General features: G+C 35.4%; 1 protein-coding gene across 2 annotated transcripts in view; it reads left to right on the forward strand.

The window, feature by feature from the left end:
* The window catches only part of LOC128237508 (serine/threonine-protein kinase MARK1-like), a 55,838-nt gene that overhangs the window by 7,668 nt on the left and 24,449 nt on the right, over positions 1-23,721 (forward strand). The window contains exons 1-3 of one of the 2 annotated variants that reach the window (XM_052953093.1): positions 383-795; positions 1,316-1,501; positions 22,330-22,532. In XM_052953093.1, the coding sequence (XP_052809053.1) occupies positions 1,352-1,501; positions 22,330-22,532 (353 nt within the window). In that variant the 5' untranslated portion in view covers positions 383-795; positions 1,316-1,351. Of the gene's footprint in view, positions 1-382; positions 796-1,315; positions 1,502-22,329; positions 22,533-23,721 lie in introns of those variants that run through there. The other variant, XM_052953091.1, reaches the window with a different exon arrangement.

Below are 23,721 nucleotides of genomic sequence, written 5' to 3' on the forward strand. Positions count from 1 at the left end.
GGCATAAAAATATTCAAATTATTATGCAGAAAGCTCAAGACTGAACGAAAATTTCGTTGGAGGGTAGGGTAACAAGACCACAAAATAGGAATAGTAATTGCAACCGGCACCAGCACTGGCAGATCGATGTTTAAGATCATTTTTGTACGAGTGGTTAAATAAAACTGCTTATTGTTTTAAAACACAATGTCTTATTTTAACACAGACTTGTGAATGAATAGACCAAATAATATCAAATATTCAATCTTGAACAGCGCCTGTATTTGTTTGATTAACGTTAAGGCAGTCACTTCAGTGATAAAATGATATACATATAGTGTATGGCAGGACTCCAAAGTCTGGTCAACAGTAGTGTGAATATGCATAATCAAGTGTGATTTTAATATATATCTTTATTATTTATTCTTTGTTCAAGGAATCTGTAAATCACAAAAGCAGTTAGGTTGCAATAAAAATCTTTAAATGTGTTTGACTGCTGAAGAAAATGAGAACATGGATCTATAGGTTATTCACGCATTTTTAAGCAAGAGTTCAGCGACACCGAAATAAATGTATGCACCTTGTACTTGGATCTTCCCGTGACAGTAACAACATTGAATTAAATTTGGTGTTTTAATATTTTACATTTACAAAACATTTAAAAAAATAAAGACCGATTTTGGTGTTGTTAAATGAAGAAGGTACGGCGTTTTTCAAGGCTGATGACGAAGGAAATGAGAACCAATTCCCTATTTATAAAAATATTTTATCTGCATAACGCGAATTGGTTTGCAAACAAAGTGGAATAAAAGAAATGTGAGTAAACGAAAACATTAGACGTTACCAAAAGGAAAATGGACGTAAATAGGTTGACGTCGTTTTATAATGAGTTAAATAAGGTGGTTTCTTGGAGCAATTGCATTTGTTTTTGTCTTGTCATTATGCCGCTTTCAGAACCTGGACACTGGCAGGAATAATCACGGATTTTCACTTACGGAACCTTTTGGCCGTTGATTCAATATTGTTTTCAAAAGAAACCAAGTGTTATCTGTTCCTTTTGAAATCGGGTTGAAATTGGGGTATCCTGCAGAATATTGCATACAATATGAACATCTAAACATTTCACAATAATATTACAGAGTGCTCATATTAAGAAAATATGTACGCTACGGGTGTTTAAATGTGTATGTTATTAACTATCCCAGCTCTTTTCTTAACAACAATATCATGAAGAAATGGAAAATGTGATCTAAAAATAAGGATAAAAATACCAAGGGTACAAACCGACACGAACATGAACAGTATAGCCTGTAATACCCTGTATCATTAACTTTAGGTAAACCAGTTATTAGAACATCAAAAGAAGAGAAGGATGGACACAAAAACCAGTACAAATGAAGGGTGTTGTCACGAAAAGCTAGATAAGAAAAAGAAAGTAGGCAATTACCTGTTGGGGAAGATTATCGGTGAAGGGGCGTTCTCCAAAATCCGACAGGGGCTCCACATCATCGCGAGGGAAAAGGTAAACCTATACAAATCAAGCTTCACACTATCAATTTGCGATGATTGACAAGTTCGTCCAAGGCCCACAAGTTACCATCAAACCCATTGCAACAAAACCTCAAATCATGTGAAAATAAAATTTGGACAAATAGCAACAATTCAAAAGTGTCGATTCCAGCGAGTATCCAAAATAACCCAAATGGAATCAATTCACCAAACATTTGAAATAAAAATGTTAGAAATAAATTAAAATTATCTAAATCTTTTTCATTGGAATTACCATGTTTAATCACAATCTACACAGGCAAATAAATAATAATAATAATAATAATAATAATAATAATAATAATAAGATATATAAAAACACATACATTACACACTTCAAATCTTTGGCATGGAAAGCCAAAGGCTTTTGTCAATGGGAAGCACATTAACCTAAACATACCTCAAACAGGTAATGTACAATTTGTTACGGAATAGTACATGCTATGTCTTGCATTTTTACAGTAAAATGCATAACGTTCTGTATTATTGCATTAATAGCATGCACAAAATATTTATTTAATTAATCAATTATTTTTATTTTCAGGAACATCCGATTCGAAAAAAATCATGTAACATTTGTTAAGTTACTTACATGACATGCTCTTTACTCCTTAAAATATGTTTATGTTGAAATAAGGCATCAATTGAACACGAAGAACTTTTTTCTGTCCAAAATTAGGTTAATTTCAACCTACACAATATATACTTTAAAGGTAGTGTTTTGCTTCAAACCAAACTATTATGAAATGGGGCATTCATTACTTCATTATCAGCGAGGAAATAAATGCATTTAATACTAGATTTGTAACCTGCTACTTTTAAAGCCCAAATCGCCAAATGGCAAACAGGTGAACTTGTATGCTATTATAATTTTATTTACTATCAGAAAATCATACTGTACCAAATCTACCTGCGAGAGAGAATATGATGACAACATCACCATATTTAATAATCGGCAGGATAATATGGATCAAGTTTTAGATTGTAAGAAAAGTGAATACTTATCAAAAACGCATTTCTTTCAACTTCCTTACATATACAGTATGTCGTAACGGAACTGTATTGTTGTCCGTGAATACTAAAACAATCGCTGCATAACATATTTTTAAACATATTTGTAACGTCATCCATAAATGATTGTTCTTTTTGTACTCTATATGGGTTATTGGACTGCGTTCCGTACTGTATTTCTACTGTCCAATATTTGAACAATTAAATGTCCAATATTTTAAAAATGGACAGTGATTAGAAACAGTAGGATGGTGTAATTACCATACGGTATAATCAAGACGTGTGTTAACAAACTTGTCACGGCTTGTTTGGAAATGCTATAAAAAATGTATAAAAACTATGCACTTATTGAAAAAAACTTTAAAACGCATTATTTACTTAATCATAAAAATGCTCTTTTTTTTGTTTGTTATATTTAAAAAAAAAAACGTTTTAGGTTGTAACAATGAGCTCCCCAATGAATATGGCAAACTCCACGCATTGTACCATCCCTTACTGGACAATGCAGATCACGTGACCAGGGGTGGTATTCCATATTCAACTTAAGTTATTCTTATGGTCATACATCATTGACTTTATTCACTCTAGTGGTAAGTTATTAATATCAAGATATCAGATAAGGTACATCGTTCATAGATCCAGTTAAGACTAATATTGAATACCAGCCAATATATCATTTCGGTCAAGATTATAAATTAACTTTATTTATTTATTTATTTATTGTTGTGTTTTAACCTCAATGCAACTTGATTAATTGAAATTTGACAAAAAAGAGAGAAGAAAAACATTTTAAAAAGAGCGTATATAAAGTGAAATCCCGCTAGACTCGATCATGGTGGTAGATATCTGTTCTGCTTGTTAGAGGAGATCACTGCGAAGGAGATCGCATCCGAGGTTGTTTTCGATGGAAAATGGCTGAAAAGCTCTTTATGACTTTACGCTTGCACGGCTTGTAAACGCCAGCTCCACCACTTTACGGTGGTGCAAAGAAAAAGAGCTGTCGACACTTCCGTGGTAGACTGTGCCCTATGTAGACATGGACAAACGTGAGTATGATTTATATTTTATTTGATAATTTCATTTAACGGACATATTTCGAAAATCGGAGAAAGTGGTACCGTGTAAGAACACTTCTACTGTAGGCTGGTTACTATTTCATTTCAATATTGTGCAAACTGTGGTGCCAGGAGCTTTTCTCCCGAATCAGACTTGTGCATATTTTGAGATCTGATTGCATAGCAAGTACATTTCAGTGGCGCTATCGAGTTTGTTTTGTGCATGAAGAAATATAAAAAGTTAACGCTTTTGGAATAAATACTAAAGTTGCTATGTTTATCATTCATTGAACATAATGCTGGTTATGCATACTACTTGCGGAAACAAAACTCTCCGCGAATTACCGGTATCTTAACCTTACTTAAAACTATTTCGAAAACAGACGGCTAGGTGCTGTAAATTTTACCATAGAACTATAAGTATCTACCATGTGTGTCCGGTACGGATAGAAAAATCCGGCCCTAGTGCACGCGCGTAAGCCGGCCACGCAGCGTGACCGAAGGACGGATTTTTCGGTCCGGACCGTAAGAATTGACGTAGAAAACGCACTTTTGTACATTTTACCAAAAAGCACGCGAAACCTTGTTTACTGATGTCATAAAGCGCAGTAATTTTAAATCGCTATTGATGTCAAATAGTAACTATTTAAATCGCGTGTTTACGATTATTCATTATCTATTTTAATTGATTGCATACTTATTTATTTGATTTCGCTTTATTGAAATGAAATAATGTACTTTTCATAAACCATACAATAAAAGAAATAAGAAGAAGCGCGTTGTTGCGCGTAACTCATCTTACATGGGGGGTGTAAGCTGCGTTTTTCCAGCACTGGTCAAATGACCGGAAACACACGTCCGGTATGCAAGAGTACCTCCCTCATAACCGGACACACATGATAGATACTTATAGTTCTATGGTAAAAATTAACAGCACCTAGCCGTTTGTTTTCGAAATAGTTTTAAGTAAGGATAAGGTAGTTCGCGAAGAGTTTTGTTTCCGCAAGTAGTATGCATAACCAGCATAATGTTCAATGAATGATAAACATAGCAACTTTTGTATTCATTCCAAAAGCGTTAACTTTTTATAATACTTCAACCGCAAAACATACTCGATAGCGCCACCACTACTCGACAGCGCCACCACTAGGGCAACAGCGCCACCACTTTTATAAATATGCGCATTTTTCCTTTTTAAGAAGTTTTGTTGTGTTCCGGCATAGGTACTTTACATAATAGTTATGTTTGCATGCGCGAGAATGTTCTTACGGGGTGTGTAAGCACCGAAATGTACTTGCTATGCAATCAGATCTCAAAATATGCACAAGTCTGATTCGGGAGAAAAGCTCCTGGCACCACAGTTTGCACAATATTGAAATGAAATAGTAACCAGCCTACAGTAGAAATGTTCTTACACGGTACCACATTCTCCGATTTTCGAAATATGTTCGTTAAATGAAATTATCAAATAAAATATAAATCATACTCACGTTTGTTCATGTAAACATAGGGCACAGCTCCACCACGGAAGTGTCGACAGCTCTTTTTCTTTGCACCACCGTAAAGTGGTGGAGCTGGCGTTTACAGGCCGTGGCTTGGTAATTTTAATTATCTATGCAATAATACACATCACTGGCATTCAAATTAAACTAAGAAGTACAAAATACAAGTAAACACACTACAATTCATTAAACGGCATTATTTAAAAGTTTGCGACGTACTTCTAATGACGTACCGGCATACTTCTGAGGTTGTTTAGGATTGAAAATGGCCGAAGTGTTCCGAATGCCTTATTTATAGACGCAAAATCTCAAAATATACATTTAAATGAACTGGAAACAGTTTATCACACGACGTCATAATAACTTGATATGATCTTCTTGCAGCGCATTAATGTCAGGTGCGTCCAGGTTCCCTGGTTCATTGTTTGGGGTATAAAACACCCTCGATATGATGAATATAAACATTGTTTTGAATATGTTAAAACGATTATATTTGAAAGGACCATGTGCATCGAATGAAAAGCAAATTTCGATAAGGTACCTAACAATCCTTGATAAACATACCTTTTTATCCCCCGCCTATGAAATAGGGAGGGGGATATTGAAATGGCGTTGTCCGTCCGTCCGTCCGTCTTTCCTTCCTTCCGTCCGTCCGTCCGTCACCTGCGTTTTCTCAGTAACTAGCCGGTATAATTTCATGAAACTTAAAATAAATATGAACCACTATACTGAAATGATGCCCGTCCAAAAAAAAAATCGATATGTCAATTGTCCTTGGAGTTATTGCCCTTGATTTTTTGAAAAATGCACATTCACAGCCATTTCTCAGTCACTAGCTGGCAGAATTTCATGAAACTTAAAATAAATATGAATTACTATACTGGGATGATGCCTGTTCATTTTTTTTTGGATTGGTCAATTGTACTTGGAGTTATTGCCATTGATTTTTTGAAAAACTCTCATTTACAGCCATTTCTCAGTAAATAGTTGGTAGAAATTCTTGAAACTTGAAATAAATATGAACCAACATACTGCGATGATGCCTGTTTATTTATATTTTGGATTGTGTAATTTCTATATGAGTTATTTGCCCTTGATTTATGAAAAGATCCATATTTGCAGCCTTTTCTATGCAACTAGCTGGTAGAATTTCATGACACTTGGAATAAATAAGAACCAACATACTGTGATGATGCCTGTCTATTTTAGTCGATCAAGCAGTTCAGCGGCCTTTAGGCCTGGCGGCCTAAAATTGGTTTCTAATATAAACCATTTATACATGCCTTTCCTTCTTTAAAAAATGACTAAGTTATGGTTTCTATCACAAATCACCATCCTTTAACGAATGTCTGCATTTCGCCCAAAACTCGACCAAGCTGCCAAAAAAATCCATTATAGCGAATATCAGCATTTTTATTTTTTGTATTTAGCAAAAATTTTAAACCATAGATTTATCATTGTTTTGGAAGAAAACGCATGTATACATACTAGTCCGGGTTCCAAGTCCTCATTTTTGAGAAAAAAGTGTCCGGCATGTTATACAAATTATTTTTATATGTCGTGTTAGGAGAATGTCTATTGTTTATGAAAAGTGCCTTTGGCCACATGGCGGCTCTTGCGAATTCGCTAAATTCAAGATGGCGTTCAAAATGGCCGCCAAAATTTGTAATATGAGAAATAATCAAATAATAGGTTGATAAGATATTTTGAAAGTAAATATTAAAACCAAATCACTTTTAAATATATACATACACTCACTACTGTTCAGATTCAAGTTTATTTACATTTTTATATTTTAAAGGTCAAGGTCATTTTAGAGGTCAAAATGTAAATTTTGAGAAAAATGCACTATCGGACTGGCTTCTTTCTTTTATTATTTAAAAATGATAATGTGTATCAAGCTTATATATATACCAAAATGAACTGCTATGTATGTTCTTTCAATATTTTATTTTGAATGCACCCTATATGCTGTTTCCATGGAGATATTCAAAATGGCGTACAAACAGTCACTATTCAGAATAAGCAAAAAATGATAAAAACAGATGGCTATTATAAATTGCTAATTCGGTAAAAATGTAATGTTTGAATATATGGAGAAACATTCTCGTGGATATGACTCTTCTCATAATGTTCTTCAAATTGACATACAGCCTTAACTACTTCAAGGTCAAGGTCATTTTTTTTCAAGGTCAAATAATAAAATGTACCCGAAAAATTGATTTTTTTACTGCAAAATTGTTGATTTTTTTTTTAATTTATGTGTAATTTGTGTCAAAAAGAGGCCGCAGAACTGCAATTTGTATCATCCTTCATTTTAAACATATTAATTACGTAAAGGTTTTAGATTTTGTTGAATAGGTGCAGATTTAATACTATTACAGAGTGCCAAAGGTGTTGATATTGCTGTAAGAGTCTTAATAATAAGGCAAATTGTACAAGTGTTACACTCTAAGTCTTAGTCAATAGTATATCTAAATGCATGGAATGCATCTATTTCGTAATGTGTTACCATGCGTGAATGATCTCTTCAATGTCAAGGTCAAGTTCATTTCAAGGTCAAAATACAAATACGCAATTTTTTTGTATCTTTAAGATATTAAGTCTATTGTCTATTTTCTTCTCTTTTTAAAGTTTACTATTGCATGTTCATTTACAACGTGTGATTGCAGAACTAGATATCTTGAATATATATATATATAGAGAGAGAGAGAGAGAGAGAGAGAGAACAGTGTCAGAGTTTCTAAAAACATTTTGGTGCCATAGCAGTACACGTTGCATAATGAAAGTGCAGAAATTGGCGTTACCAGTAAGTTTTCCAGTTAATTTTTTGACTATATACCTATGTCTTAAATCTAAATACAAGCAGTGTTTCTATTTCATAATATGCTTAAAATTACAAATAATGGTTATTATAAGGTCATAACACAAAATTGTACCTTGTTTGAGTGTTTCTTTGTTTTCGTCTATAAAATAACTCCGAAATCTGAACGGTAACCAGTAGGCAGATCCTAACCATAGAGTAACTTCAGTCAAGTAAATAAAATAAGCAATTCACTTATATACATGATATTTAATGACATTTTTCCTTGACAACAAATTGGTCACCATCTACACTAATTATTGAAATATATATAAGGTTGATGATACACTAATACATACCTTACTCTTAGAGATTGCCAATCTATATACTAGTTTTATCGTTTTGAAGATATTTCAAGTTCAGTTTGGTTAAAAAATATTGCCAAATTCTGTATTTCTACTTCATTTTATTTAATTTATACTAATTTGTAAAGAGAAAGCAGTTCTTAATTGAAAGGTGGTCGAATGTTTTGAATAAAAATGTGGAATGAAGGGAAACTAGTAAAATACGAAAAAAAACCTTATAGGATATACAAGTTAATTTAAAACGAAGAACAAACTTCGGATTTCATTGGACAAATATATCATATCATATAAATATGAATCTCCTGTTATGTGTCTTGCTTGGGTTTGTTTTGCTCTAAATATACTATATCGTTCCGAAAATGTTGTCTTAAGGGCATTGTGTATGCTTACTTAGAGCTTCACATGGGTTTGTTTGGATCTAAATGGGCTCTATGGTTTCCAAAATGTGGTCTATTTGACACTGATTAGGCTTATTTAGTGCTGCACATGAGTTTGTTTGGCTCTAAACATGCTTTATGTTTGCCAAACTGTAGTCTAATGCGTACTTTATATGCTAATTTACAGCTGCACATTGTTTTTTTTTATCTTAACAGGCTTAATATTTTCCAAAATGTGGTCTAATGGGCACTGTCTATGCTGACTTAGAGCTGCACATATGTTTGTTTTTATCTAAATGGGCTTTATGGTTTCCAAAATGTGGTCCATTTGACACTGAGTTGGCTTATTTTGAGCTGCCCATGGGTTTGGTTTGGATCTAAATGGGCTTTATGGTTTCCAAAATGTGGTCTATTTGACACTGAGTAGGCTTACATATAGCTGACCATGGGTTTGTTTGGCTCTAAACAGGCTTTATAGTTTCCCAAATGTGGTCCATTTGACACTGAGAATGCTTACTCAATGCTGCACATATTTGCAAAAATGTGGTCTAATGGGCACTGTGTATGCTTATTTAGAGCTGCACATGGTTTTGTTTGGCTCTAAATAGGCTTAATGGTTGCCAAATATGTATTTTTATGACACTGAGTAGGTTGAATGAGAGCTTCACATGGGTGTGATTGGTTCTGAATGGGCTTAATGGTTTCTAAATGTGGTCTATTTGACACTGAGTAGGCTTACTTAGAGCTGAACATGGGTTTGGTTTTATCTAAATGGGCTTAATGGTTTCCAAAATGTGGTCTTAAGAGCACGGTGTATGCTTATTTAAAGCTTCAAATGGGTTTGCTTGGATCTATACGGGCTTTATGGTTTCCAAAATTGAGTCTATTTCACACTGGGCAAGCTTACTAAGTGCTGCACATGGGTTTGTTTTTATCTAAACTGGCTTCATATTTGCCAAAATGTGGTTTAATGGGTACTGTGTAAGCTTATTTAGAGCTTCACATGGGTTTGTTTGGATCTAAACGTGCTTAATGGTTGCCAAATGTGGTCTATTTGACACTTAGTAGGCTTAATTAGAGCTACACATGGGTATGTTTGGCTCTAAATAAGCATTATTGTAGTCACAATTGACTTGATAGATAATTGAACCTACTTGATTATAGACCTATCGAGTTTTAACCTATTGATATGCTTGACTGTACACTGGTACTGGTACTGTTTCGGCTCGTATAGAACCTACATGGTCTTGGATATGGCAACTTTATGGATCTCTTGACACTCGATTGGCTTCATACGGTCTATATTTGGCAGATATCAGAAATGAAAAAAAGTTTATTGGACACAAAAAGGACATGCGAACAGCCATTTGTTACCATAATAGTGATTGTTGGGCTCTTGACGAACCCTTCTGTAGTAAGAAAGGTACAAAATGGGCTTTATTGCAATCATTCAGAGGGCTGTTGGGGACCTTTTGTGTCATATGGATTCTTTTTTTGGCGCTTAGAAGGGCACAAAATGAGCCATAATGGGGTGTCGGGCATTCAGTAGGCTTATATATAAACACTTCATGGCCTGTTTAGCAGGTATTATACATAGAACGAACTGATTTTGGATTATGATATCAATACATTAAGTTGGCAAAACATTGGATGGACTTTAAAAGGCTGGATGTGCTTACATGGGACTCATAAAAATATATGTCATGTAGCATGTTTAAATTGGCTCAAAAAGGGACATTTTGTGGTTGACTTGACTTTTAATATGGGAAATATATTAACTATATGGTTAAAACTGCTTGGTAATTTTTGTAATGTATAGACGTTTTTAGATAAAATTTAACCAAAATATAAATAAATTAAATAATAACAACGTCGATATTGAACATATTTGCATTTTGACATTCAAATGAGTTTGACTTTGATTTTGAAAAGCTTAATTTTGTATTTCAATATTAACTACTTTATAAAATAGTTAACATCTATTCGTATGCATATATGTTTAAAAATGAAACAGTTACAATGTACTAATAATGAAATCTCTTGGACTCAACAAATTGTTGTAACTGCCTTGGGTAACATGTACAAGGACGACACCTAGTTGTCTCCATATCATCTTTAAAACATTTCACTTAAAAGTAACTGAACAGAGATCAAAATAGAGAAAACTATCAATTACTTTTCTGCAAACATGAATAAATTAACAAAATTTAAAAAATAGAAAGGCGAAAATAACAATATTCTCAACTGTTTGTGTTTCAATATATTTTGACCTTGAACTGACCTTGACCTTGAAGCAATCAGATAAGTATGTCAACATGAAGCACAGTATGAAATTGATACATGCCATGAATTAAGATATACATATTAATTGACTGTTACACTAGCACAACTTGCCATAAGACTCGTTCAGCAATAACAATCTTGCGATCACCTTTAATTGGCACACTCTAACGGTATGATCCTTGGCGGTGGCGGTTTCAAAAAATAAAAAGCTATACTTTAAACAATTGTTTTAAATGAGGGAACATATAATTTACAATTCTTTCTACGCCTTTAGACACGTACTAAATGTAAATTGAAATGAAAATGGAAAAAAGTATATAGAAAAAAACATATTTTGAGTTATTTTGCATATCTTGACCTTGAAATGGCTGAAATAAGCTTAAACTTGACATGGGTGAGGTCAGATGGATATGTCAACATAAAGCATACAATTTAATAGATACAAGCCATGCAATTAGACTTTCAGAGTTACACTAGCACAGTTTGCTATACGACTCTTACAGCAATAGCAATCTTGCGACCACCTTTGGCATGCTATTATAGTATGAACCCTTGGCGTTTTCAAAAAATATAGAAGCTATATCCTAAAATATTGTTTTAAATGAAGGAACATACAATTTACAATTCTGCCAGCACTTTTTGACACACACTTAACATAAATGAATTAAAAAAGAAGAAAAGTGAACGGGAAAAATAGAATTTTAGGGCATTTTTTATACTTTGACCTTGAAAATGACCTTGACAATGACCTTGACTTATTTAAGGTTATATGTCAATTTGAAGTACATTATGAGAAAACTAATATCCATGTGAATACTTTTTCTTATTTATTTAATGAAAATAGATATATTCGAACATAGTATTTTTACTGAAATGGCAATGATGGCGGCCATCTTGGTCGCCATCTTGGATATTTCCTTTTCACAAGAGCCGCCAAGTGGCCAAACGCACTTTTCATAATCTACAGACTTTAACCTACAATTTGATACCAAATTATTTTGTATAGCAGAGGGGTGCAGTAAATTTCCTTATTTTTCACATTTTTCTGCCTTGGAACCCAGACTATACCATTTTAGGCTGCTAGGCCGCCAGGCCGCTTACTTCACGCCGCTAGGCCGCTAAAGTGCTCGATCGACATTTTTTTTTAAAAAGGTTTATAATTGCTTAAGAGTGATAATTTTGGCATAAACACAGAAAATATATATAAAAAAATAGAAGAAGAAGCATGTTCATATGCTTTGAAAAGCTGACTGCTTGTTCGACTTTTTTTTAAAAAATGTTGATAATCGCCTCTGAGTGATAGTGTGTGCTTAATACTCAGTTAATATTTCTTTGTTTTATAAGAAAATAGGATATCATTTTAGGCCGCCAGGCCGCCAGGCCGCTAGCTACATACTTTCAACGTCATTTCAAACTAATAATAGGGTCATCATGGACTTTTTTCTTTCATTGATTGTGTTTTAATGCACTAGTTATTTGAACACTCTAAGGGTTTATTTTCAACTTTCATTTTGGCTCAACTTGCATGCCAACTTTTCCCATATTTTCTTTAAAATGACAGTAATAATTATGCAACGCCCTAATCTTAATCATCACCATAATCAACAACATCATCACAACCACTATCATCATCACCGCAATCACAACCACTACCATCATCATCATCATCATCATCATCATCATCATCATCATCATCACAACCACCACCATCATCTCCACAATCACAACGACCACCATCATCATCATCCTCACCACCATCATTATTACCAACGCCAGCATCATCATAACTATCATAATTATTATCATAATTATTATCATCATCATCATCATCATCATCATCATCATCATCATCACCATCATTATTATCATCATCAACGTCATCACTATCGTTTTTGTTGAAATCTCTTTTAGCTTTATAATAAATGGTTAGGTTAATCCTCTTTATGTGGCAAAAAGGCACAGTTGCACCCCATATAAGAAATATCTGCTTTATGCGTTGAGCGTCGCCGCATAAACGTTTATGCGTTGAAAATCACCTCATAAACGAAAAAAAACACGTTTATGCGGCGATGCCGCTTTGCGGCGTTACAAACCAGTCCTACAGTTTATGCCGCTACTGAGCATCAAGCTGATGCTCGGGCTTATCAGTGGAATAGCTGTTTACTGACCAGTTGACCCCATCCCTGCTGGGACTAATTTGAGTTTAATAGCTGTTCTTGTTTTGAGATTTGGGCCATTTTATTTAAGGAGGTTTTTCTTGGCATGTTCTAAAACCTGGCCTGGCCTGGCCTGGCCTGGCCTGGCCCGGCCGGGCCTGGCCTGGCCTGCTGACTCAGCATTTTGTGTCAGGCCAGGCCAGGTTTTAGAACATGCCGTTTTTCTTGGTATTCCATCACTTGCTTGATAAAGTAAGTATTTTGATTTCACCTTATGCTCATTTGATGATTATAAATACTATTAATAGTGAATGCTTTTCTATAAGTTTTGTATATCATAGTTTTTATCATTATTATTATTATTATTATTATTATTATTATTAATTATTATTATTATTATTATTATTATTATTATTATTATTATTATTATTATTATTATGCGATGGTAATGTGTACGTAGTAGGTGCGTCCGTGCGTCCGTGCGTTCGTCCGTGCGTCCGTGCGTCCGTGCGTCTGTAAACAATTGTTTGTGAACACGATACAGTTTTCAGTTTTGATTGTATATCGATGAAACTTGTACAGTATTTAGATATCTATTAAAGCTCGGTTCCTTTCTAAAACCAGCCAGATCCGCCCATGCATGCCTAGATTTAATATGGGTCTTGAAAAGTTAAAAAAAAATGCCTTTTTCAGCTAAGTCTATTTTAACCAAATCTACATAAACGAAGTGTATTTTTAGCTAAGTTTACATGTTAAGTCGCAATTGCTTGTGAATGTTTGTTCAAATTATGCCCTTGGGGTTATTACTGGCCACGCCCCCGGGGTTCACAGGTTTGGTATACTTAAATATGGAAATGTTAAAATCCTCTCTGTCTGAAACAGCGATGTAGATCCTTGCTATTTCAAAATATTTTTGTTTCAAACCACAAGGCCCATTCCTTTGAAATTTTGACCATGTGTACAGTTTCGCGAACGAGCATCAATGTTGTCCTCGGTTGTCCTTGAATTTGACCTTTTGACCAACTTTTTTTTATTTTTAAAGCGACAGAAATGAAATTTTGACCATGAGTACAGCTTTTAAAGCAAATATTTTTTACCCTCAGAATACCTTTACTTGGCACATATTAAAATAGTTTATGCAACTTATCTGCTTACAACACTTTCTGTCCTCAGATGTTGAACGTGCAGCGTTTTCAGCTAAGCCAAACACAAAAAGTGAACTTTATATTTGCTTCCTATTACTCATACGTACATGCTCTGGATTGAAAATGACCACAAGAGACATGCCAGTAGAGCATAGGCCCTCTTGGGCCTCCTATTATTATTATTATTTTTATTATTATATACCCGTTATAAATCTCAACCCAATCGAATGCATACCGAAAATACGGTACTCCAAAATCCATTCTACTGACGTCCATCAACCATCATTGTGTACTGTTAAAATGACGTCATAAAACAAGAAAGTTTGTCATGAAAATGACATTTATAATGAAATCATGTGTCTTTTAATATAGTGATCAAAGTAATTATAATATCTAATTACATTAATGTATCACCTTATTTCTTGGCAAATGGTTAATATACAAGTATTACATTTCTTTGAATATTACATCTTTGCCTCTATAAAATGGGGTGGTGCATATTGATTTGCACTTGGTCGTCCGTCTGTCTGTGATTCCGTCTGTAAGCCAACTTGTGTCGCTCAAAACTCGATTATTTCACCTAAAGTCAAGAAAGCTCGGACGCTATTATAGTTTATATTTTGCACCAGAGGTTTCGTTTTCCGCTGCACTTAATTAATGTGACACACTTATTCAAAATCGATACATGTATAGCAAACATATTTTTGACGGATAAACCTTTGCTACTTACTAAATAGTGCATTTATGGACAATATTAATTACTGAAAACAATATTGTAACCGTGAATTTATTAGCTGGAACCGCAAAAATATTAAATGATTGGTGGGTGCTAAAATATTTTCTGTTATCTTCTGTCGTCTCAATAGGTAGAAATACCATGCCTTATGCTCTTTTCTTTCAAACTAAACTCGTTATCCATCATATGAACCATTGTTTTCAACATTTAGACTTCCTTTTTGGTATATTTAAACAATTGCATTAATAGCGGTAAATCTTACTTGGGAGTAAGAGTGCAGCTTTAAAGTAAAACCAGAGTAATTAAATGTATAATCTAATCAAAAATATATCTTACAAGAAAACATTCAAACCTCAATCCAAGTGATGACTTCAGAGTGCCCCGCAAGAAGCACCATTACACTTAATACTTAAACACCATATGAAGATGTTCGTTTATTAATCATTGACTGTTTTGGGCAAATAATTGATACAAACATGATTGAAATAAAATAAAGTATAGTGGCCGAGAACCTAACAATAAATTTGCTTAGCTTAATGCAGAAGAAGCATCATTAAAGGAAAACGGAAATGATATTTGTAAAGAAATGTCCAATATGATTCGAAATTGGCAGCCAAAATTGTTATGTTTTATTTCACTTCATATCTAGCAGACTTTATAGCATAAACTAGTTGTGTAAACTCCGGCTAATCCTGTATACAATCCTTCCATGCAAACGGTTCCCAGGCTCGCTAAGCCTGAATCGTAAGCTTTTCGTGGATGATCTAGCCGTGCAAGACTTCGTACACAACCCTGGAGAAGCATGGCTTCCTCGTAAATGCAAGTCAATCATGGCTTCCTCGTTATCGTAGGTAAATCACGGTTTCCGCGTTATCGTAGGTGAAACATGGCTTCCTCAATAACGTAGGTGAATCAAGGCTGCCTCGTTATAGTAGGTGAATCACGGCGTCCTCGTTATCGTAGGTAAATCACGGCTTTTTTGTTATCTTTTTATCGTTATTCAAGTGTGCACTTGATATACAAAATTTGGTATGTACCTGGGTTCTTAAAATAATCAGAATGAACCAGAAAGCATTTTTTAAATGTATATATCAGCACAATGCTTACTGGTTCATTCTGATTATTTTATTAGGTCAGGTCAACACTAAAGAGAACGGTATAAACTCGTTGTTTTGAAGAATTAAGTACATTGGGTGAGATGGTAAGCCTAGTAAGAACGTGCATTGTTTTCGCGAGATATTTTAATACGGACGTGCTTTTCATTTAAAACAAGCGTCATCGTAAATTACTAAAATTAGTAATTGCCTTTTATTCGGTGCACAGGGTCGTTTCTAAAAAAACATCGTTTAACATATTGAAAACAATGTCTATCCTCACCGAATTGTTCATGACTCCTTGTCAAATCAAACTTCACAATAACAGACGTAACCTGTAACCAATATGTATTTCCATGAAAGGTGATTGCAAATAGATTCTAACCCTCGGCTAACGCCTCTACAGACATTAACTTTCTCGGGTTAACATCTTATCATCAATTTCATGTGAAATGGTATGTACCTGGGTTCTTAAAATAATCAGAATGAACCAGAAAGCATTTTTTAAATGTATATATCAGCACAATGCTTACTGGTTCATTCTGATTATTTTATTAGGTCAGGTCAACACTAAAGAGAACGGTATAAACTCGTTGTTTTGAAGAATTAAGTACATTGGGTGAGATGGTAAGCCTAGTAAGAACGTGCATTGTTTTCGCGAGATATTTTAATACGGACGTGCTTTTCATTTAAAACAAGCGTCATCGTAAATTACTAAAATTAGTAATTGCCTTTTATTCGGTGCACAGGGTCGTTTCTAAAAAAACATCGTTTAACATATTGAAAACAATGTCTATCCTCACCGAATTGTTCATGACTCCTTGTCAAATCAAACTTCACAATAACAGACGTAACCTGTAACCAATATGTATTTCCATGAAAGGTGATTGCAAATAGATTCTAACCCTCGGCTAACGCCTCTACAGACATTAACTTTCTCGGGTTAACATCTTATCATCAATTTCATGTGAAATGTTTGTATTTTTTTAAATCAAAGAATCAAAATTTAATAAGTTTGTGGACTGAACTTTTAAAAAAGTTTATTATATTCAACTTTATATGAAATTAAGAAAATCTTGTAAAAAACAAGAACTGAGCAACAGTCGTTCCTAAAGATTGGCCATTCGTCTTCAAAATGTTGAAACGAAGTGCTGTCCTTTAGATTTCTCAAAGAAGATTTGTACAGAAAACAGCAACCTTCAACGGACGTCGGCCAAAAAATCTCCGGTGACGCCACTCAAGCAACGGAGAACTGGGGCGGACGACAGCTGGAAGCAGAAATTTTCCTGGTTGATCATCACACCAGATGGTAATTTGTTTTTCAAAGCATGTTGTTTTACGTAAGATTTTCGAGAGGCAATTAATTATTGAACTTTTATTTAAATATTGCGATTATATTACAGTGTATTACTTATCTAATTTTAATACACAATGTTAAATTATGTTTGCAGGCAAGGGCAAGTTATGCACCTTGTGCACAAGGCACCAGCGGCGTGGGAAGAAGTTCAAGCCGTGTTAAGGCCGTGTGGGTGGACGCCCCGTGCACTTCCATCCGAAAAACGTCCTGCACGCGAAACACGAGCAGTCCGACTCGCACGTGATGTCAACCCATAAGCGATGAAGGCAGAAATGAGGCTTCTCTACTTCCTGCGTAAGGAGGAGCTACCGAACCACGACAAATACAACCCTGTTTTGGAACTAGTGAAGGGCGAAGTAGGGGACAATGCAAACTATACATCAAACAGGCCCATCCCTGAAGTTGCCATGCTGCTCTGTGACGTCACTTGACAATCGTTGCGGTACTGCGTAGCCGCCACACGCTGGAACAGCATCATGATCGACGAAACTACGGACATCACAACGACGAGCCAGATGATCATACACATCCGCTACCTCTACAAGGGGCAGGGCATGACCGTCTTTGCTGGACTTCCGTACGTGACGGCAAGGCTGATAACCATAGTAGACTAGGTGGACACGTTCTTCACAGAGAATCAGCTCACGTACGATCGCCTCTGTGCATTTGGGAGTGACGGCGCGGCGGTTATGGTTTGTCGGGAGAATGGCTTCGGTATCAAGCTCCAGAAACTGACATCGCATCCAGTCAGCAATCACTGAGTGGCACACTGACTCGCTATCACCAGCTCACAGGCAGCCACCGCGTTCTCTGACGTGCAGCGGTTCAAGGCCATCGTAGAGCAGCTGTACCGGCTCCACCGTAAGAGCTGCACTAGGACGGCGAATCTACATGAAATCCACATGTGTAGTGTATAGCCCAGTTAAAAATAGCCCAGAAAGCGGCAGTCACTACAATCTAACACTTTCTTATAATTAATCATTTCAGTGCATTCTTTAAGAGCCGCAAATCCGTCGGGTGGAAGCAATGGAAATCCGCTGGCGTTCAGGTAAACTGTGATTCCGTTCACCGACGCAGTCATCGGGAACTTAGAGAAGTTTTTCACAAACATCGCAGATCTAGAGGCTTTTGGTTGGACTACGGGCGTCAGAAAATGAACCGGTAAAGCAAGTCCATCCTACGTTCGGACGCAGTGTGGGACAACTACACGCTCCTCAAGAACACCGTCGTGCATGACAAGACCTTGAGGAGGCTGACTGTGACAGGTGTTTTGTAACCGTGGTCGATGGTCAGTTCGAAGCGGGAATGGAGAACCTTGCCGACATCGCTACAGTAGGACTTCATTTCCGGCGTCTACTGCAGACTGTGCAGGCTTCTCGACGTTAAAGTGGGTGAAGATTAGCCAGCGAAGTCGCCTAGGCAACGACACCCTGAAATCTCCCCCCATGATTACCATGGTGCTCACGTGCAGCAGTACGACTATGACGAGGCCCTGATACAGTGGGCACGAGGCGTGAATCGGCGACATTCTGTGTAACTATGATATGTGTTTACTGGTGTATTTACTTTGTTTCATCTGTATATATGTGCATATTATATACGAATAATCAGCAATGCAGACATGAATGGTGACCAATACACCGATCGAAAGACAAAACAATGCATTCTTTTTTGCGCTATCTCATTTGAACGAACTCTCGCGTATAACAAAAATATCGATAAGAAACTTACCTTGATTGACGATCAATCGAGCCAAAATACTACTGGCGTTTGCATTTGTGGTCACGTGACTTTTTTGCTCATCCCCGGTGTAAAACTCAAAATGCTTTTACCAGTTCACGGATGCGAAACAGTGGCTCAAGCTCTTTAAGGAGCTGTGTATAAAAAAGAGCCAATGACACTTCCGAGCTTGAGCAAAAGAACGGATATCATTCTAAAACGTTAGTATGACTCGTTATTTTATTTAATATAACAATTATGAGGGCTTATTTGAGAAATCGGGGAATGCAGTGCCATATAAATATGTTTAATCTTCGCACGTATTTCGGTTATTTTGTAAACATATTGTTCATGGAGTTATAAAACCGATTCTCCCATCAAACGCATGCATGTTTACAAACGAAAGTAGAACATTTCACCAATTTTCAGCTGAATTTCACTAAAGAAGCTTACATTTAAGATGAAACCAGTATTATCGAGTGTTTTTATTTTGTTGGGAATAAAAATAACCGCCTGTTTACCGGTATAAGCATGTATACTCTGAGTTGAGCTGGCGCCAAACGCCAGGGAGCTGGAGCCAAAGCGTGGAGGCTGAGCCAATACGCTGTATAATTATGCACGTTTTGATTGAGGACTTTGACACACTCATGAAATGTTATAATAAATATAAGTACACATGTACCGTACACCTGGGTGTAAAAGTGGGACAGGTTCAGATCTTGAACCCCAAAACTGATAAAATCCCTGCCCTGTGGGGACGAACTGCTGGTAAAATCCCCGCCAAATGCCCCCGCACCCCAGGGACCCTAGGGAAGGCCCATTCCCCGGTATTTTTGGCGCGAAGACAAAACCACCGCATTCACCCGGCAATGCGGGCCCACCAAATGGGCAAAAACACGGCCCATTTCCCCGATATACCCCCGGACTTGGGGGCGTGGTTACAATTGACTGGTGCATTATTTCCATAATCTGTAATCACAGCTATGCATGGACTACTGCAAGCGTGTAGAAGCATAACTGATGATTGTTGAGCCGGTAAATGTGACCGTGAGTCATCGTTAGCTACTCTTGTTTAATCCCTTGTAAACCTGTTAATCGATTATTTTATCAAACACTTTACTGGCACAAACTGATTAAAAATTGTCAATCAACTTATATCATTTATTGATTTTGTTGTTTTTGTTACGTTATGTTAAAATTGTGCACTTTCTTCGCTTTAATTATTATGCAATGTAAATATTGTATATATTTATCTGAATGTCACCATGTCAAACTCCTAGACACACTTTCGTTTTCGACCAGTGGCTAGGTCTGCCCTTGCATGGTTAGATATATAAACAGATTTACGAATTTCAAGGCCATTACGGTTTTTAACAATAACGTAGAAACAGATTCTTATTATGATATAACTAGTTCTTAAGCAAAAATCATTTTGAGGCTAATAAAAGGTTCATTAAATATATACCTGTTTCTCAGATATATATACTAATCAAAATAGCATATAATTATAACTTTTCATTTTGTATGACAATAATATGACTGCAGTGCATTTTATTTCAAATCAAGATCACTCATAGAGTAAGAGTGAGAGTAGTAATATAAGTGTTTGTCTGACTTTCTCCTACCCAAGAGGGCATGGTTTGGATCCCCAAGCGCGAAAATAGAGTTCATAGGTCAGTTAATGTATCCTGCTTCGAGGCAAAGAGCACCTGTAAAATAAAGGATGCAAATATATTTACCATTCACCTTTAAAAGTGAAATTTGTTTGTAAAATAAAAAAGAAATGGTCAAAGACGCGGATTTTTTGAAATACAATATTTGATTATGTTGCTTGAAAAAGTACACATATTCTTTAAAGATACATACACATTACAATACAATTGAATTATGTTAAAGCCGTACACCACTTTATAAGTTAAATACTGTGTCAAATTCAAATTAAAATGAAACGCTTACATTCAGCAATGATATTTTGTATTCATTATAATTACATCTACTGGTAAAACAGCGGTAGTTTGCAACAAGCAGTAGCCAGAAGTAATTTTCTTCTTTCATTACGGTATATGTTTTTAATTGCAATCGTATGTGTTGTCGAAAAAGTTTAAATTTGGTTTGCATAGTTTATGCCGTAGTTCATATAATGATATGCTGACAATCTCAGATGACCGGAAACTTGATTAATCATTTCAAAATTATACACATCTTAACTACCTCATTACATGACTTGTATGTGCATTGTCATTGATCAATAACAAACAAAGGGTACTGAAGAGATAATTGACAATAGACCTTCTTATTTAGACAAATGTCATCTACTAGTATCTAGTATATTGAATAATAAATTAAAGCATGTTTGAGTGTGTTTACATATCAACAGTTCAAATAATATGCGCTTTCTAAACTTTTACTTTTACTTCCAAAGATATTATAGAAAGTATTGACGAACGTAATAGTACTGACAAGTACGTAAAGCTTTTAGGATGTGATTATTAAACGCCATTATATACACAGTACAAGTCTTATTAAAAGAAAAGCTGAATAATATCAAAATGTGACATAACATTTAAGTGCAATGTGACCCATGAAACAGCTGTTTAAATGGGTCAACCCCATTCAGAACTCCTCGGCCATTTTTTCAAAAACAACCTCGGATGTATTTGGACGGTTTACATACTCAAAAAGCGGTACGTTTAAGTCCACTGCAAGTAGATCGCGTAGTGATTTTATTTAGCAGTTAAACTTTATGACTTAACTCCTGGGAATCTTAATTTTGTTTGCAATAATACACTTCACTGGTAATCAATTTAAACTTAAATTAACAAATACAACTCTAAAACACTAAATTTAATTAACGATATAATTAATAAAAAAATACGAGCTACTTTAACTGATGTACCGGCATACATCCGAGGTTGTTTTTTAAGAAAATGGCCGAGGAGTTCCGAATGGTGTCAACCCGTGTCGTCGCAACCGTAGTCAACGAAAGGTTACCACCCACTATTTTTATTAAAATAAAAAGGTAAACATCTCCTTTGATTTAGCAATGAATATCAATCCAAAATATGTAATAAACATAAAAAAACGGGCGTTTTCTGTTTGTTTATTTGTGTTTAGTGATCAATTTAGTGATTCAATTCTTGACGTTTCGAATACAGGCTCTGCGTTGTGCATGTTTTCCAAATGCTTATTTTGTGTTCAGGTAGCAGTCAAAATCGTACCAAAGAAAGCGGTCCTCCTGCGGGAGTTTGTGAAGCGGGGCGTGCGACGGGAGGCTATGTTGCTGCAACGACTCGAACACCAAAACATTGTCCGTCTGTACGAGATCATGGAAACAGAGAACAGCTACTACCTGGTCCTAGAGTACGCTGAGGGCGGAGAGTTCATCAAGTACCTCTCACACAGGTAATCATGTAGCCAGTACTCAATATGCATTATGAACAAATTATTCAATAAAATTTCTAGTTCACGAGGTCAAATCTTAGAAAACTCTTTGGAACACACTGTAGATATTATATTTGGTCGAATATTCATGAAACTTTATCAGAGTGATTTCCTTTTTGAACTCTTTGATTAATTTGAAACTCATGTGTTGTCAAAAAAAGGTCAGTAGGTCAAATATTAGATTTTTTTGTCTGGAACCATATCATCGGAATAGGGATTGGCTAGATTATGTTCAAGCTTGGTCAGAATGTACCCCTTGATCCAGGTCCAACCGCTTGTAGAATTGGGTCACATGGAGTCAAAAACAAGGTAGAATCTTAGAAAACTCTTTGACACATACTTGAAGCATTAGATTTGGTCTACAATTCATTAAACTTAATCAGAAATGCCTTGATGAACTCTTCGACTTCTTTAAAACTGGGTCACATGTGATAAAAAGTAAGGTCACCATGTCTAAATGTAGATTTTTTGTTTGGAACCATATCCTGGTATTGATTGCTCAGATTATGTTCAAACTTGAACAGAATGGTTCTTTGATTTAATCACGCCGTTTTTAGAAAGTGGATCGATCGTCAAACCTTATGTCACTAGGTCAAATCTTTAAAAAAAATATTTGGAATTCCAAAGGCAAAATATATGGTCCAATAATTACGAAATTTAATCAAAATGTTTCCTTGATCAAATCAATGACTTGTTTGAAACTGGGTCGCATAAGGTCAGAAACTAGGTCACTGATTGGTATTGATTTGTCACACTGTGGATAGGATGTTCCCCTACTGTAATCTTGGTAGACTTTAAAATCGGATCACATGAGGTCAAAAACTAGGTCAAATCTTAAGGAAAACTTGTGAACAGAGGTCACAAAATTTGCCTCAGTGAAATCTTGGTTTAGTTTGAAACTAAGTCACATGGAGTCAAAATCTAAGTCATTATGTCAATATAAGAAAACCTTGGGAACACTCTAGATGGTATATTTTTGCAATATTTCTGGTCTAATCTTCATGTAACTTAATCAGAATATTTGCCTTGATGAAATATTTTATTAGTTTGAAATATGGTAACGGGGTGTCAAAATCTAGGTTACTAGGTCAATCTAAATGCTACGCAATATTATTTTATTTCCAACAATTGCTTACAAACTTATATCATA

The sequence above is a fragment of the Mya arenaria genome, chromosome 6 (assembly GCF_026914265.1).
Source record: "Mya arenaria isolate MELC-2E11 chromosome 6, ASM2691426v1".
In the NCBI taxonomy this organism is placed as follows: Eukaryota; Metazoa; Mollusca; class Bivalvia; order Myida; family Myidae; genus Mya; species Mya arenaria.